This window comes from Monopterus albus, unplaced genomic scaffold (assembly GCF_001952655.1).
Source record: "Monopterus albus unplaced genomic scaffold, M_albus_1.0 scaffold127.1, whole genome shotgun sequence".
NCBI lineage: Eukaryota > Metazoa > Chordata > Actinopteri > Synbranchiformes > Synbranchidae > Monopterus > Monopterus albus.
In genome coordinates this window covers 1,004,972-1,020,118 of record NW_018128007.1, presented here as the reverse complement: position 1 = coordinate 1,020,118, position 15,147 = coordinate 1,004,972, and the positions used below count along the sequence as shown (strand labels likewise).

At 41.4% G+C, this 15,147-nt stretch overlaps 1 protein-coding gene across 1 annotated transcript in view; it reads left to right on the top strand.

Annotated features, from left to right (window-relative positions):
* The first annotated feature begins 6,860 nt into the window (after positions 1–6,860).
* lrp5 (low density lipoprotein receptor-related protein 5) overlaps positions 6,861–15,147 on the top strand; it is a 98,520-nt gene continuing 90,233 nt past the window's right edge. The window contains exon 1 of the mRNA XM_020612711.1: positions 6,861–7,021. Within this exon, the coding sequence (XP_020468367.1) occupies positions 6,937–7,021 (85 nt within the window). The 5' untranslated portion in view covers positions 6,861–6,936. The remainder of the gene's footprint in view (positions 7,022–15,147) is intronic.

Sequence of the window (15,147 nt, the reverse complement as noted above, 5' to 3'; positions counted from 1 at the left end):
GGACTCAGTTCATGCCCATTTCCAGCTGGTGCTAATGGCTGGGCGGAAACAGCTTGAGATTAAGCAGAAGGGTCTAGATCAGCTGATAGTTCCTCACCGATCTGCGGAGTAGGCCTTTGTTCAAAAGAAGGCGTAGCCCCCCCACCCTTGTAAGGTGCCCGTCTGTCTCGATGAAGGATCAGTTTCCAGCCCCTTGGGGGTATTTGGACCCTGTAAACCACCTCCCCCACCCGCTCTAGCACCCGCTCTAGCACCCTGTCCAGTTTCGGGCAACGTCCGTTTTTCCATTTGGGTGCATAGACCCAAACTAGCTCATCTGGATGGAAGTCTCTGCCTTTATTCCTCACATCATAGTTCCGCTTTTGTCGCATACCAGACTTCTCCAGTTGATCGCTAGCAAAAACATGGGCTGTCTCCAGCATGGTGCAGACCTCCCTATCCGCAGCTTCCTACCTTACCATGGGCAGCCAGCGGGGGCAAACTTTGATGAGTGCTATCGATTTCTGAGAGCGCAGCTGTGCAGAAGGTGGCAACGCCGGAAAACACTGTTGGCTGCAGGGTGGAATTAATTGGATAACTTGCCCCCCTGGGAGAGCAAGAACACTTGACCCCAGGTCCAGAACACACCCTATAAACCTCATAAAATCCAGCCCCAGGACACACGGATCCTTCACATCAGCCACCCAGGCAGGAAAAGTTGCAGATAAACCGCCAACAGTGAAAACAAAAGTCCCTCTACAACTGAGCATGGTAGGCCTCCCAACTACCTTTGCCAGAAAACTTCGGCGCCGACGAGCCGGCCATAGCAAGCCGCAGGGCATCGCTGTCTTTGCTGAAAACACCCCGGGCCCCGCCGCTGTCATGGTGCAACGCCGAGCACTGAGGTGAAACATTGCTCGCGTGCGTTTCAGCGTTCTCTGGCATGGCTACCGCAAAGTCAACAGCTTCAGTCTTCACCCGCTGTCGGCCGCTTGAATAGGGAAGCATTGTCTTTACGACGACCTGAGGCACAGGCAGTGAGGCCGAAACCCGAACTTCTGACACCAATGTAATACTCTCCGTTCCTACACAAGCAGCCAGACGTTCTTGCGGTATCAATGTCCTTTTATTTGTAATCACTTAACAGGCTTCCATGCTGTTGTTTTAGCCACAGCACACGCTAACAAGCTCTCTTTGAAAAACTCCCAACATTCAACACTCCACAACAACATCAGCAACTGCCTGCTCTTCCTCGCTCCCTCCTCCCACACCCCTCACAGCGCCCCCTCTCACATTCTTTCAGGCAATAACATGTAGAACCATATAACAGGATGCTAAACATTAGAACCATATAACTAGAGGCTAGACACCAGAACCATTACAATACATATGTTTTATTGTGGAGCACTTTGTGCTCCCTGGAGTTGTAAAGTGCTATATAAATAAAGCTTTATTATTATTATCGTTCGGTAAGGCAGCTGTTGCGCTGCATTATGGGATTTGTAGTTTGTGTGTTATCGGCGCCTCATATCACCGGGCCATTAAAAAAAGATATCGTGGGACAGATGTAATTGTACGTCGAGCCGGATATGGCCCGCGGGCCTTGAGTTTGAAACGTGATCTAGTGAATCTTCACTCTCTAGTCAAGAAAATGGATGAACTCCTTCTTGATGTATCGATCAGGAAAACTGCATTTAAACTGTGTGCTAGTTACAATAATCACTTTCTTAAAGAAAATGACTGCACAGCCTGGCATCCCCAAGAAAACCATGTATAACATCTCAAACTAGATAGATAAATAATGTAACATAAAAAAGTAAATATACTGTACATATCTTGTGCCTTTGTCTCTCTTCTCCACATACATATAACAGTGAAGTATTGATTATATGGTAAATAAACTACTACAGGCTTTGTCCCTCATCACTTGCACTGGAAATGCTTTAGGAGTTCTCTGAAAGGCCAGTATGAACAGGAGGACTAATCATAGCAACTGAAATCTTTGTCAAAGGTGGCATCTCTGCAGGATGTGTGCTGTTACTTCTAATCGTACACTCTACTGATAATCTTTCTGTACTTCTACTTTTGTAAAACATTACAAACAGAACTTTACACTGTTATTTTTTACTGTGGTTTGGGCATGCTCATAGAATCCTTCTTCTTCTTCTTCTTTCGGCTGTTCCTGTTAGGGGTTGCCACAGCAAATCATCTGTTTCCACCTAACTCTATCCTCGGCATCCTCTACTCTCACCCCAATTAACTTCATGTCCTCTTCTAGCACATCCATATATCTCCTCTTTGGCCTTCCTCTTGACCTCTTGCCTGGCAGCTCCATCTCCAACATCCTTCTACCAATATAACCACTATCCCTCCTCTGCACATGTCCAAACCATCTCAATCTGGCCTCTCTGACCTTGTCCCCAAAACAGTCGACCTGAGCTGTCCCTCTGATGTGCTCATTCCTAATCCTGTCCATCCTGGTCACTCCTAAAGAGAGTGGGGTGCAGTCATGATTTGGTTCCATTTGCTTCCTGTCATGCTCTTATTTTGACATTACTTCCTGTTTTTGTTTCACCACAGTTTTGGTCTTTTTACTTTGATCATTACTCACATTAGTTTAACCTGCTTTTCATTACTCGCACCTGTGTCCACCAGCATAAAGGCAGCGTTTCCTCAATAGAACGCTGCCAGATTGTTCTAGACTCCAGCTCTGACTCTCCAGCATTACTTCTTGCCTGACTCTCTAGTTTCTGACCACTGTGTATTGCCTTGCCCTTCTAACTTGGACTGCTTCTCTGTATATCGGCTTATCGGACTTCCCTTTTGGACAATGCGTTTTGGATGCCTTGGATGTATGTGTTTGCTGTTTCTGACCCTGGACTGCATTATCGACCTGTAAGTGCGTTTCGTGTTTAAACCGTGTCTTGTATCGTTTTTTGTTTGTTGTCAGTGCTCTTATTAAAGAGATGGTGTTTCTTTACTTATCCTCGTCTGGCTATTGAATTGAGTTCACTCTCGACATTATCGGCAGCTTCACGCTCCAACCCTGACAAAGGCAGTCTGAGACAAAATACATAAATATTTAGCTTTATTTTGAAAATCTTGCCCCATTCAAATGAATGGGGAAAATTTTTACTTCTGCATACTTTCAGCTATTTCAATTATTAAAATGTTGAGCTCTTCAAGGAGATTCTTGCTTCTGTTGAGAACTTTTGTAAACTTCATACTTTTGAAATGTTTAGCTTTATTTTGAAAATTTTGCCCCATTCAAATGAATGGGGAAATTCTACTTCTGCATACATTCAGCTATCAAAATGTTCAGCTCTTCAAGGACATTCATGCTTCTCTTCAAACGTTTTCTAAATTTCATACTTTTAAAATATTTAGCTTTATTTTGAAAATCTTGCTCACAGCTGTTTCAGTCCAAGCTACCTGATAGAGATTGTAAAGTGCAGTTTAGTGTGAGGCGTGTTCTTTTATATTGAAAAGAGAAGACTAATAAGAGGATATATATTTCACAGTGTGAAATTTATTATGCATTAACGTATCAAAATTAGCATGTGCACGTGGATCTTCACTGTTTAGGATAAACAGAAAAGACTGTCCTCAACTTGTCGGTATACAATATTTGTATGAAAAGGTGCTACTATCTGAATGGTCAAAAACTGTTGGGGAGAAGCTGCGGTTTAGAGTTAACTCTCCCGTCATTGGTCCCTCAGTCCTTGTCCGGTCTTGTCCTTGGCGTGACCTTGTCCTGAAACAGATACTTTGCACAACCCACATCGCTTCTTGCAAAGAGTCATCTCGGCAACCCTGAGACTGCACCTGGATTTGTTTTCCTGTTATCTAAGTCTCTGTGCTTTGACACACACACACAAGCATTTTAGAGGAGGAGGAATACCTGGCACTGCCTGTGTGTACATGAAATCAGCTATTTTACTTGGCACTAGTTTTCTCCTAGACCAACATCTGACCATAACCTTGGTGTAAATCTTAGTATCTTATCAAACCCCAACTCCCCTGGCTTCAAGGCTCAGAGGGAATAATGAGCTCTTTTAGAAAAGGCAACAAATCTAATGAAAGCTGGTGGGATGATTAGACCTTGGAAAGCCACTCAGTGCACCAGACTTTTAATCACAAGAGCCTGCAATATCACACAAGTTTTCAGTGTTTCCTACAGAAACTTATTTTCTTTTTATTTTAGTGAACATATAATTGGGTGAAAAGTAACTACATAAACATATCTGTGACATGTAAGTATGTATTCTTATGTGTGCTATAAAATAAAACCATTCATAAGTGCGTAAAAATAAAAATCACCCTAACAAAGCCTAGTGTAAAAACACCACTGCTTGACTGTGTCACAGAGCTCACAAACAACTTGTTTGTTGATTTGTAGGAAGATTTTAACTGTCAAACGTTTGCTGTCCTCACGTCTGTGTTCTCAGTCTGTGTGTGAATCAAACACAGGGACCACAGGCTGGACTGGGACAAAATGAACACACATTTCTGTCCACTTGGCCAACTTTTCTTTACACATTTCAATAATAATATTCTCACCGCATTTGTGACATAATGTATGCTGATAGAAGACATTGAAGTCTCGTTTTCTCATGTCCAAAGAGCAGAATGTAAACACATGTTAGCCTCTAGCTAACTCATTAATTTTGAGCTAATGGCATAAGTGCTGTATAGTTGGTTTTGTCTTGTAAAGGTTTTATAAATATTTAGAAATAGCCTATCTCTTCTTTCCAATTGAAAAAGAAATGGGTTTTAAGTTTGGTTAGCACATTAAAAATATAGTAACTCCACCCAGCATTTCTCCCAACTACTGTTATCTTCTTTCTTTCTTCAGACAGCTTCTGAAGCAGTTTATCTAGAGCTGGGTTGCTCACTCGAAGCTGTCACTGACATGCATGAGGATGACAGTGAACATCAAACACTTTCCCCACTCTTGCACAGTCACCAAGCTCTCTGGCCATTACTTCCAGTTCTCTCATGTGTTTGGGACTCTGGAAGAAGATTGCATATAATGAGTCAATGAAAATCTGGAAGTGACTTGCTTGAGTGATTTTCTTGACTGCATTGTGGACAGCAAGTTCCAGCTTGTGATTCATGCAATGTATCATCACAAGGTCAGGGTTGGTCCTCTTTTGCATCAGGGTGGGACCCCTCTGTATCTTCCCATCATGACAGAAGCCCTATCTGTAGCAAGTCCAAGCAGCCAAGCCCGCAGAATATGCTCATGAATTCCCTGCTCACTGAGACACTGTAGCGGTGCGTTGTCTGCCCGGTTCCAGCTTCCAGCTCAGTCAGCTTGTGAAAAAAATGACAGGCCTGACTTTGGAATGGGATGCAGATGTAAACAATCAGGCAGGTTTTACTGGATGTTGTTGTCCTCTCAGCGACTAGGAAGCTGAACTTAACTGCGGACTTGATAAGACATTCACCAAGCTGTGCTGGCATTTTCTCTATGAACATTAGCAGGTTTCAGCAGGCTTTGTCTGAGAGCAACATGTTGCCCTGACTGAATCCATTAAGCTACTGAAGCTCAATAAGTGCTGGTTGAATTTTGAATGACAAATCATTCTTGCAGATGGTGTAGGCAGTGTGCAAGCAGCTCTTCATCTGCACCGCTGATCATGGCCCTTGTATAACATCTTCCATCCATCCTCTTCCTTACAATTTTCAAATATTTTAAATGCAACTGACACTTTCCATGTTTGCTGATCTTGTCATTAACTTTTCCAAGGTTTTAGTCATTGTTCCATTAATGAATGGTGAATCAATATGTACCTGCTCTTGGTTTGATTTTTAACCACAAAAAATGGCAAAATACTCTTGTTTCCGTTTCATATTGATAGGCCTACTTTACTCTAAGTTGCTAGCAAACTTCAAGAGTAAGCTAGTTATTGTTTATAGTGACAGTTAACTTGATGCTGGCAGGGACAAATTACGGAACTGGATTTTTGTGTGTCATTCCAAGCGTGAAGTGCAGTCACTACTGTAACTATAATAATATGAAAATTCGATCCATTTGTGATTCAGATCCATAATGTCTTTCTAAAATAGCCTTTATAGTTTAACAGTTTGCACCATCTACTGGCGGGAATACAATATGCATTTAACGTAGTCTGACCAGAAGTGAGGAAGACATGTATCCCCACTGGGGATAAAAACTGAATGACCACAGGGGGGATATCAAAAGCAGAGAGGGGAAAATCCCCCCATCGCCGCCATCAATTTGCACCCAAGAAATATCTGACAAGCTCACAGCAAGTGCTAGCTAGGCCAAGTCCAGCCTCCACAGTGCCTTACAAATCACCCTTCTTATGTAAACAAAGACAATAAGCTATTTCTCTGGAAATAATCCATATTTTGGTGACCTGTGATGTTTTTATTTGCTGTCTTACCTTGTGAACAAAAAATGTATTTTTATAGTTTAACACACAGTACCATATCACATTCATATAGTTTGACATTTAAGTGGGTACCTATCAGTTGATCAGTCTCTCTGTCATATAGATCAATATTATAAAATGCAGTATGGTTGGGAAATATTCTTGTTCGATACAACATAGAATTATATCAAATTGGTCAGACTTTTCCAGCTAGTGTTACCACTAACCTGTATATTACAATTAACCCGTCACTTTCAGTGGAATTGTAGTTGGTGTTCATTTGTAGCAGAGATGTGCATGTTGTTCCAAGTCAAATATTTTTACATGATTTAGAAAATATCAAAATGTGTTAGATATGGCATTAAGACAAAGGTAAATTAGTGAAATTGAAAAAGGACAATCTGCATGCCTCGTGTCGGGTGACGTCACACACGCCCGCGTGCCCTTTCTCTCCTTGCGCGAGCTCGACGGTCCCGCTCACGGCGGCGCACACCAACGCAAGTGGATCGCTTACAACTTAGTTAAGGAGTAAATACCCGAAAATGGAGTGGGAGCTATGCATTTAAGGCGCAGAGGACTTGAAATGGGCGGTCTGCTGCTGGTACTGCTGCTGAGGAGTTGCCTGCTGTCGGCGGTTGACGGTACGTTGGCTTTAGGTCTCAACATGGATCCTTTGAGAATAAGGAGTGGACGAAACCGGGACGGAAAATGTTAAGGACATAGTAGTTAACCGGCCGTGCTCGAGCTGTATGTGCGTGCGAAACACCCTTAATATTCCCTGCAGTGGGACGAATTAGAAAGCTTGCTGTGATTCCTTGTCTGCAAGTAGAGGTTTCTGTGTCCCAAGGGTGCAACAGCAAAGTCTCGACGAAAGTTCGCACCGGTACGTGCGATAAGCCCAGTTTAGCTAAAGCGGATCTCACGCTTTATACAGCTGTTTGTGAGTTTGTGTCGAAACAGAAATTAAGTTTGAAGCCAGCCTGGGTTATTTTCTCGGGCCTTGGCAGCTCCGACCATTCCTTATCGGTGTCGGGTGTCAGGCAGTCGTACTGACAAAAAAAGTGGGGATGTTTTTGGGGAAATAAAAGTGGCCAGTGGATTTTCTGCCTCAGGGCCAACGTCTTCACAGGCCTCATACTTTCTTCACTGTTTGATTTGCGGTCTTATTTAATGAAAGTAGCCCGTCAGAGGCGGAGCTTGTCTTTCTTTCATAGGGTCCATTGTATCAGGTCTGCTTGCTTCCTACAGCTGAGGATTCATGTAACCTTTGTAGCCTATAAACTACATCAGGCTCCCTGTAAATTCACTCAGTGGGCCATTAAGAGATGCATGAATTAACCTCAAGTCCAGATCTAGTGATGTGAAATAATACAATTATGAAATACATGACCTTTTCTTTGCCCATTGAAACTTGGCCTAGCTCATGTACATGTCACTGTCAGAATAACCAGGTAACTAACGAGTTCCAGTGAGTTTACAACCACAGACTGGGTGAAGGGTACTCTCTCACCTTTTATGTTTTTTAATGGTCAGTCTGAGTAGCCTGGCCTGCCCTGTCCACTTGCATACTGTATGTTTTTGCTTCTTGATTTCGTCTTTACCAAACTAAACTGAATGTTTATTTTTCCAAAAGTCAGAATTCAAATGAAACTCAAGTGCTACTGTTTGCTGGTTTTTAAATTCAGAAAAACTAAACCAGTTTATCATTGAATAATTAAATGATGGAAATGATGTTATAAAACAAAAGAATCATGAAGCCTGAGTGGTGAGAAACAAATGATACAGTAAAAACAAAGTTTTGGCTTGACCTTGTGTTTTCTGTTTTGTGGAAAATTTGAGGATAAACAGACAAAGAAAATGTGTCTATGGGGTGAAGTGTTGTAATCACACATACTCGCACTTTCAGACCAAATCCATACACACATTATTTCCTGTCAGCTGTGTATAAACACAGATATGTCAGGACGACTGACTGACACTTTAAAAAGAAAATACTGAACAAGTCCGTTTCCCTTTGTACTAACCTTCTCCAACGGATGAGGAAGCCTGTTTTTGAGTAGCAGCAGGTTTGTGTTCACAGCACTGAGTATGGAAAAGTGTGTAGTATTGACATTCAGCTTACTTTCTTTGATCAGGTATTTCCTATTTCATACCATTTTATATAAATTACTGCTTTCTTGTAAGTATTTTGTTGTTCAGATAGTGTTATATCCTAAAGAAAGTGACAGCCCTGTTATTTAATATTGTTAGTAGAGTATATCAGGCCTTAAAACACTTCAGAAAAACCTGTTGATTAAGATATTTAATTGTAGTAAAAAGTCTTACATTCACAAAGGTCTTAAATATTTTCACAAGCCTTTAGTAGGCAGTATTGGTACTTGTGAAAGGTGGGGGCCTAGAAAAGGGCTGGGGAAACCTTTAGTGCTCTTGTTCCAGACCTCTCTTGTTATGTAAAATGCATTTGTGGACTTTTTATAAACAGATTATTTTTTTTTACTGGTTAATCGTTCCATCTGTTTATCTATTTTCTGCTGCTTAACCAGGTACAAGTCAGGTTTAATAAATGATATTATTATAAATGATTTTGTCTCAAAAAGTCCACTTGAAAAATGCACGTATTACAGTTTTGAAGATGCCAAACATGACTGTGCATTACAGAATAGTTACACAACTAATAAGTTAAATCTAAAAACCACAACATAACCAATAAATAACATACAAAAATCTATAAAATTTTTCAAAAATGATACTCAGACTACATCTGCACTCCCCTATGTAATCTTTAAAACTCTGTTTCTGTGTGAAACCTGCACAGTAGCTTTTCCAGGTTATTTTAGTGGCGATCTCTGTGCACAATGAACAAATGAAAAACAGCCAAATCTTTTCATTGTTGTCTCTTTTTAGTTGGCAAATAACCAGACTGCACAGTTGCATCTGGTGAGGAGTGGCACAGACAGCCCAGATCACCAAGTCATTGTTTTATGATCATCTGGCAAAATCAGAATAAATATGGGTTAGGGGTTGCAACCGTATGAGATTTTCATGATATGAAAACCATCACAGAAAACATCCCGGCATTACACAATTACTAATATTAACAGCCACAGTGACCCTCAGAAGAATGAATAAAAGGCTCTTTTTTAATCCAAGTGATTGTGCCAGTTGATTAAGAGGGATTGCAGCGTTTGATTGACCCTAAAGAATAAACAATACATAAACATGATTTTTCATGACCAGTCATCTATTGCCTCCTAATGCCTCTTAAACCGACTCCAAAGCACTACACATATGCGTCTCACATCTTAAATCAGACAGATTTTGTTTTCCTTCAACAACACGAGTAGAAATGACCAGTATAGACTGAGGATTAATTGTATCTTATAGGTTTATCAAGCTGCCTTTAAAAGAAAAGCTAGAGATGTTGTTATTATCTTTACTAAAAAAGTATTCTGTTCTGCCTTGATTCTGTGATAGCTGATCCACAAGAAGATATTTAATGATTGGGGGACACAACACCCGCTAAATACAGGTAGAATTTCCATTTGTTGAGTTAATCTCAGAAGACTGCCTGCCACCCTGGGGGGTAAATGTTTGAAGTAAAATAGTCAATAAAACAACATCCTGAGAGTCTCTACTATGGATGTACAGTTTCAGACATGTATTTTTTCGAAGACCTCTGATTGGCTTTCTTAGCCAAGTGTAAAAATTAGGGTATGGTGTCGAAACCCAGTGCCAGTATAGAACTGGTTCCTCCCATATACAAACAGTATCTACCGGACTGAATCAAAATGCAGTGTCACTTAAATGCCTGTTGACTGAGATATTTGAAATAGATGCTACAGACAACAGAAGCATCCCTTCACGTTATGTGCTAAAACTATCATTACACTTATGCTGCGTTCCATTTACCTCGGAAGTTAGAGCTGGGAATGAATGAAAATGGTTTTTAATGTCATCAGCCTTAATTTTTATTCAGGGTATACTGTACATTTCCATGGCATTTGGCCATGATGGCCTGCATATCGGTCAGCGTTACACTGCCACAGTGGCCGACGTGCCCTCATTAGATCAGATCTGTCAAGACTGCCAGATCTGAGGAGCGATCACTGTAAATGATCATTCATTTTCAGTCACTCATGTAGGTGTGTGTTTATGAATGTATTAAGGAAAACGGTACTTAATAAAGCTGAAAAAAACAACAAATCAACTGGACTAGATTTCTAGGTCAGACATTTCACCTCTCATCCAAGAGGCTTCATCGAACTGATGAAGTTTTTTTCAGCTTACCATGACCTGGATGACTGAGAATCTGCACAGACATGGTACTAATAAAGCTGTTCACCTGGCAGCGCTGCTCATAAAACCTCTGTGGTTCATGTAGGTTGGTAGAATATTCTGCAGAGATTAGGGTTCTTCACTCTTTACCGCTGCTTGGTAACATCAACATTTTTACACACAGTTTGTTGGTGAACTTCTATGCCTTACGTTCGCTACATCTATGTGCTGTTTTTAGTCTGGAATGCGCATCAATCAAGCTAGTGGTGCTACAATAAGGTTTACTTTAGTTTTACTGGGTAAGCAGATTGAAGGATGTAATATTTGCCTCTGTCTATAAACTGTAAGAAAACTTAGAGGTGTAAAATGTTACATGTAGTAGTGTTGAAATGTTTTGTTTTCTCTGCTATTTGAAATATTGAATATGCTAAATAAGCACTATTATTGATAACCAAATGAAAACCTTAATAGACAGCCATCCATCTATTATTTATACTACTTATCCAAATGATGGTTGCCGGAGCCAATCCCAGTTGACATTGCGCAAGAGGGGGGTACACCTTGGACAGGTCACCAGTCCATCACAGGCCTGACACATGGACTACGTTCACACTGCAGGTCTTAATGCTGAGATCGGATTTTTTGCTGAAATCCGATTTTTTTGCGCTGTTGATCACACTGTCATTTAAATGCGACTGCCATCTGTCTCATGTGTGAACGGTATACGGCCCTGAAGTGACCCGCATGCGCAGAAGAGGACATGACGGCTCGTGATAGCATGTGCGTAGCGATGTACCTGACAATTTGCAATCGAAATAAAGACATAATAATAAGAAGAATATCAAGAAGAAGGAGAGCACAAATATTGCTTATGGCCTTTTGTGGAGCAGTGGCTGCTACCTCTGTACAGAGGAATGTGTGGGTGCGGAGTCGGAGCCAGGACTGGTAGGATTCCGTGAGGGGATGAATCATCGTTGTCTGCCATTTTTTTATTACCCCTCGCCTCCTCAGCGCAGAATTGTGACCGTCTGTCGCATTTCAATGACATAAAAATCGCATGAAATGCGACCTGGCCGTTCAGACTGAAGTCACATTGCAAAACATCGGATACGTATCCGATTTAGGACCACATATGAAAGTGGCCTGGGTCGGATTTGAAAAAATCGGATTTGTGCTGTTCACACTGTCATAAGGAAATCGGATATGGGTCGCATTTGGGCAAAAAGATCGGATTTGAGTCACTTCAGCCTGCAGTGTGAACGTGGTCTTAGAGACAGACAACCACACACTTTCCTACAGGCAATTTAGGGTACGTTTACACGGAAACGCTCTTGACTGTAAACGCCTACTTTAGTATGCGTTTTGGCCTTCTGTTTAGACGGAAACAGGTTAGCCGGGTAGCGAAAACGGAGACTTTAAAACGGGTCCCAAAGTGGAGAGTTTCAAAACGCCAGCTAAAACACTTTCGTGTAAACGTTATAATCCGCATATGTTTACAAAACAATGACGCCATCGCCCCGCGTCAGCTACTGCTAGTGTCATATTGACTGCGACATCAACATAAACAATGGCGAACTATATGCTTTCATGCTACACACAGATACTAATGAACTTATTAGCATTAGTAGAACTGCTCCTTTACTACTGCTGCGACCAACAAAATAATGTTGGTAACTTCCTAGGTCTCATGTCTTTAGATCCACCGCGGAGGCCAACTCCTCAGCAAGGAAAGTAGATATTGGCTGTCCTAGAAGTCGCTAATGACGCCATCGTCTTCAAGGGGAATGCGCATGCTCAGACATCGTTTTATTCGTTTTCAGTTTTCTTGTCAACGCAAATACTTCCCGTCTACACAGCAATCGTTTTAACGAAACTATGCGTTTACAGTCAAGAGCGTTTCCGTGTAAACGTACCCTTAGAGTCTCCAATCAACCTAAGCCATGCCTCTAACAAAAGCTGAATTTGTGCTGTCACTACTTAATGTGGAGTTGCATTATGGAGTTCCATTCACCGCACATTGTTTTACCCACATTCAGTAAGTCACCCCTAGAACGCCACAGATATGATGTGAGAACTGTACTGTAAGTCATTGCAGTACTGTAGTCTGATTGATGTGATGCACCTTGAGTTAAATACCCAAAAAATGCTAAAAGCAAATGATCTGTACAGTCAAATTGACCAAGGTGTTGTTTTAGTAAAGTTTTATTACCAGTTTTTATTTTCTACATACTGCTTCTTTTTTAAGTTCAAATATATACCCATGTTTTTTTTTCCTTGCCACTTTGCAAGCTTTCATAGTTCCCTTCCATTGACACAAAGACTATAAAACCATAGATCTTGTCAGTATGTGTTTGAGTCTCATATATTAGGTCTAACTACAACAGTATGAATACCTAAAGAGGGGCACATAAGGACTCTCAGAGCTCTCCAATGTGTCCTCAAGGCTGGGTCCTGGTGCTGAGTAAAGAGCAAGAAGCTTAGTTGTGGTCATAAAAGCATTGTAATTTAGGTTGTAAACAGACTAGATCAAAGTTCAAATTTAAATTGCTGTCAAATCTAAATTGCTGTCAGTTATATATAATATTTTTATTAGATGAATGATTAGTTAATTTAAACAGCAGCATCGACTCCATACTGATAGAGGCACTGCATCTTAATGCTGTAGTAGTACAGTAGGCGTGGTTGTGCCAAACCACAGAGTAGCAGCCCTGCACCCTGGCAGGCCAAAACCACAAGCACTGGCAGCCGCAGTGACAGCTATTGCCTCCAACCCTGGGAGAACATCTCTGAGTTACTGAGCTGCGCTCACACACAGACACAGAGTTATGCATGGAATCTGGACCATAACACAAACATTCTCCCAGGGTTTAAAATATTTATTCTCCTTCCTTATTAAGGGCACATATTGTATCTAAGATTTTGGTCTTAGTCTGTGTCTTTTTTCCTTTTCAATGCCTTCTGTAGATTGTTGCCAGATGGCAAAACTGTGAGAGGTTTAATGTTTTTGACAGCATAGTTTTTTTTTTTTTTTTTTTTTTTTTTTAAACAATACTGGGCTTTGTTCCACTGAGTAGTAGTCTTGTCCAGAGGTCTTCATGGGTCCACATGGGTCCGAGGACCCGAGACCTGACCTGGGACCCGATTCAGTTAGGGTCTCTGTATTGGGGTTTGGCTCTGCGTGTCAGTATGGTGCATCAGTCACTGCAGGAGAAAACTAAATGGGGTGACAGGGAAGAGAGGATGGAAACATTCTTTGCTGAAGTGAGGAGCAAATTAAGAGACAGTGAGTACAAGAAGGTTAAACCAACTGGCACGTCAGCTGTTTGGTCAAGTTTTGTTCAGATTGTCCACATAGATAATAAAAAAGTCGATGCAGTTACCTGTATATCTTTTACTTTAGAAATAAATTGTCAGGGACGGGCGTATGGAGGTGTGACCAAATTAAAGAGCCAGTAAGCTCTTTAATTGGACAGGTTTTAATGTCTTTCTGTAAGACAGACAGAAACAGATGCAGTCTTGAAGGATAAGGCTGAGAGCAGTACTTAGTTCGATCTGAGGTTGAAATCTCCGGCAGGGCAACAGTGAAGGCAAGGCAGAATCGTAGGTCGGTAGAACAGGCAGGGTGTCGATATCAGGATAGCAGTCAGGCAAGAGGGAGGAGGCTGGATCACGGGTCGGTGGAGCAGGCAGGGGTTTGGTACCAGGATAGCGGTCACAAGAAAATAAAGCTGGAGAGTCTAGACAGGGCATAGAACAATATGGCTCCCCACCCTGTGGGGAGCTGCTATATCGTGTGGTGAGAAGGTGAGAGTGATTACGGGACAGGTGAGAGGACCATGAAATTTGTTTTTTTTCAAGGCTTCTTAAAATAGAGGAGGATGTGTGCATATATACAGTCACAAGAAAAAGTCAAAACAGAAAGCAGAAAACCAGGAAATTGCAAACAGTGCCATTAATTTTTCTTGTGACTTTATATACAGTAGGTACGGAAAGTATTCAGACCCCCTTAAATTTTTCACTCTTTGTTATATTGCAGCCATATGCTAAAATCATTTAAGTTCATTTTTTTCCTCATTAATGTACACACAGCACCCCATATTGACAGAAAAACACAGAATTTTTGACATTTTTGCAGATTTATTAAAAAAGAAAAACTGAAATATCACATGGTCATAAGTATTCAGACCCTTTGCTCAGTATTTAGTAGAAGCCCCCTTTTGAGCTAATACAGCCATGAGTCTTTTTAGGAATGATGCAACAAGTTTTTCACACCTGCATTTGGGGATCCTCTGCCATTCCTCCTTGCAGATCCTCTCCAGTTCTGTCAGGTTGGATGGTAAACGTTGGTGGACAGCCATTTTCAGGTCTCTCCAGAGATGCTCAATGGGGTTTAAGTCAGGGCTCTGGCGGGACCATTCAAGAACAGTCACAGAGTTGTTGTGAAGCCACTCCTTCATTATTTTAGCTGTGTACTTAGGGTCATTGTCTTGTT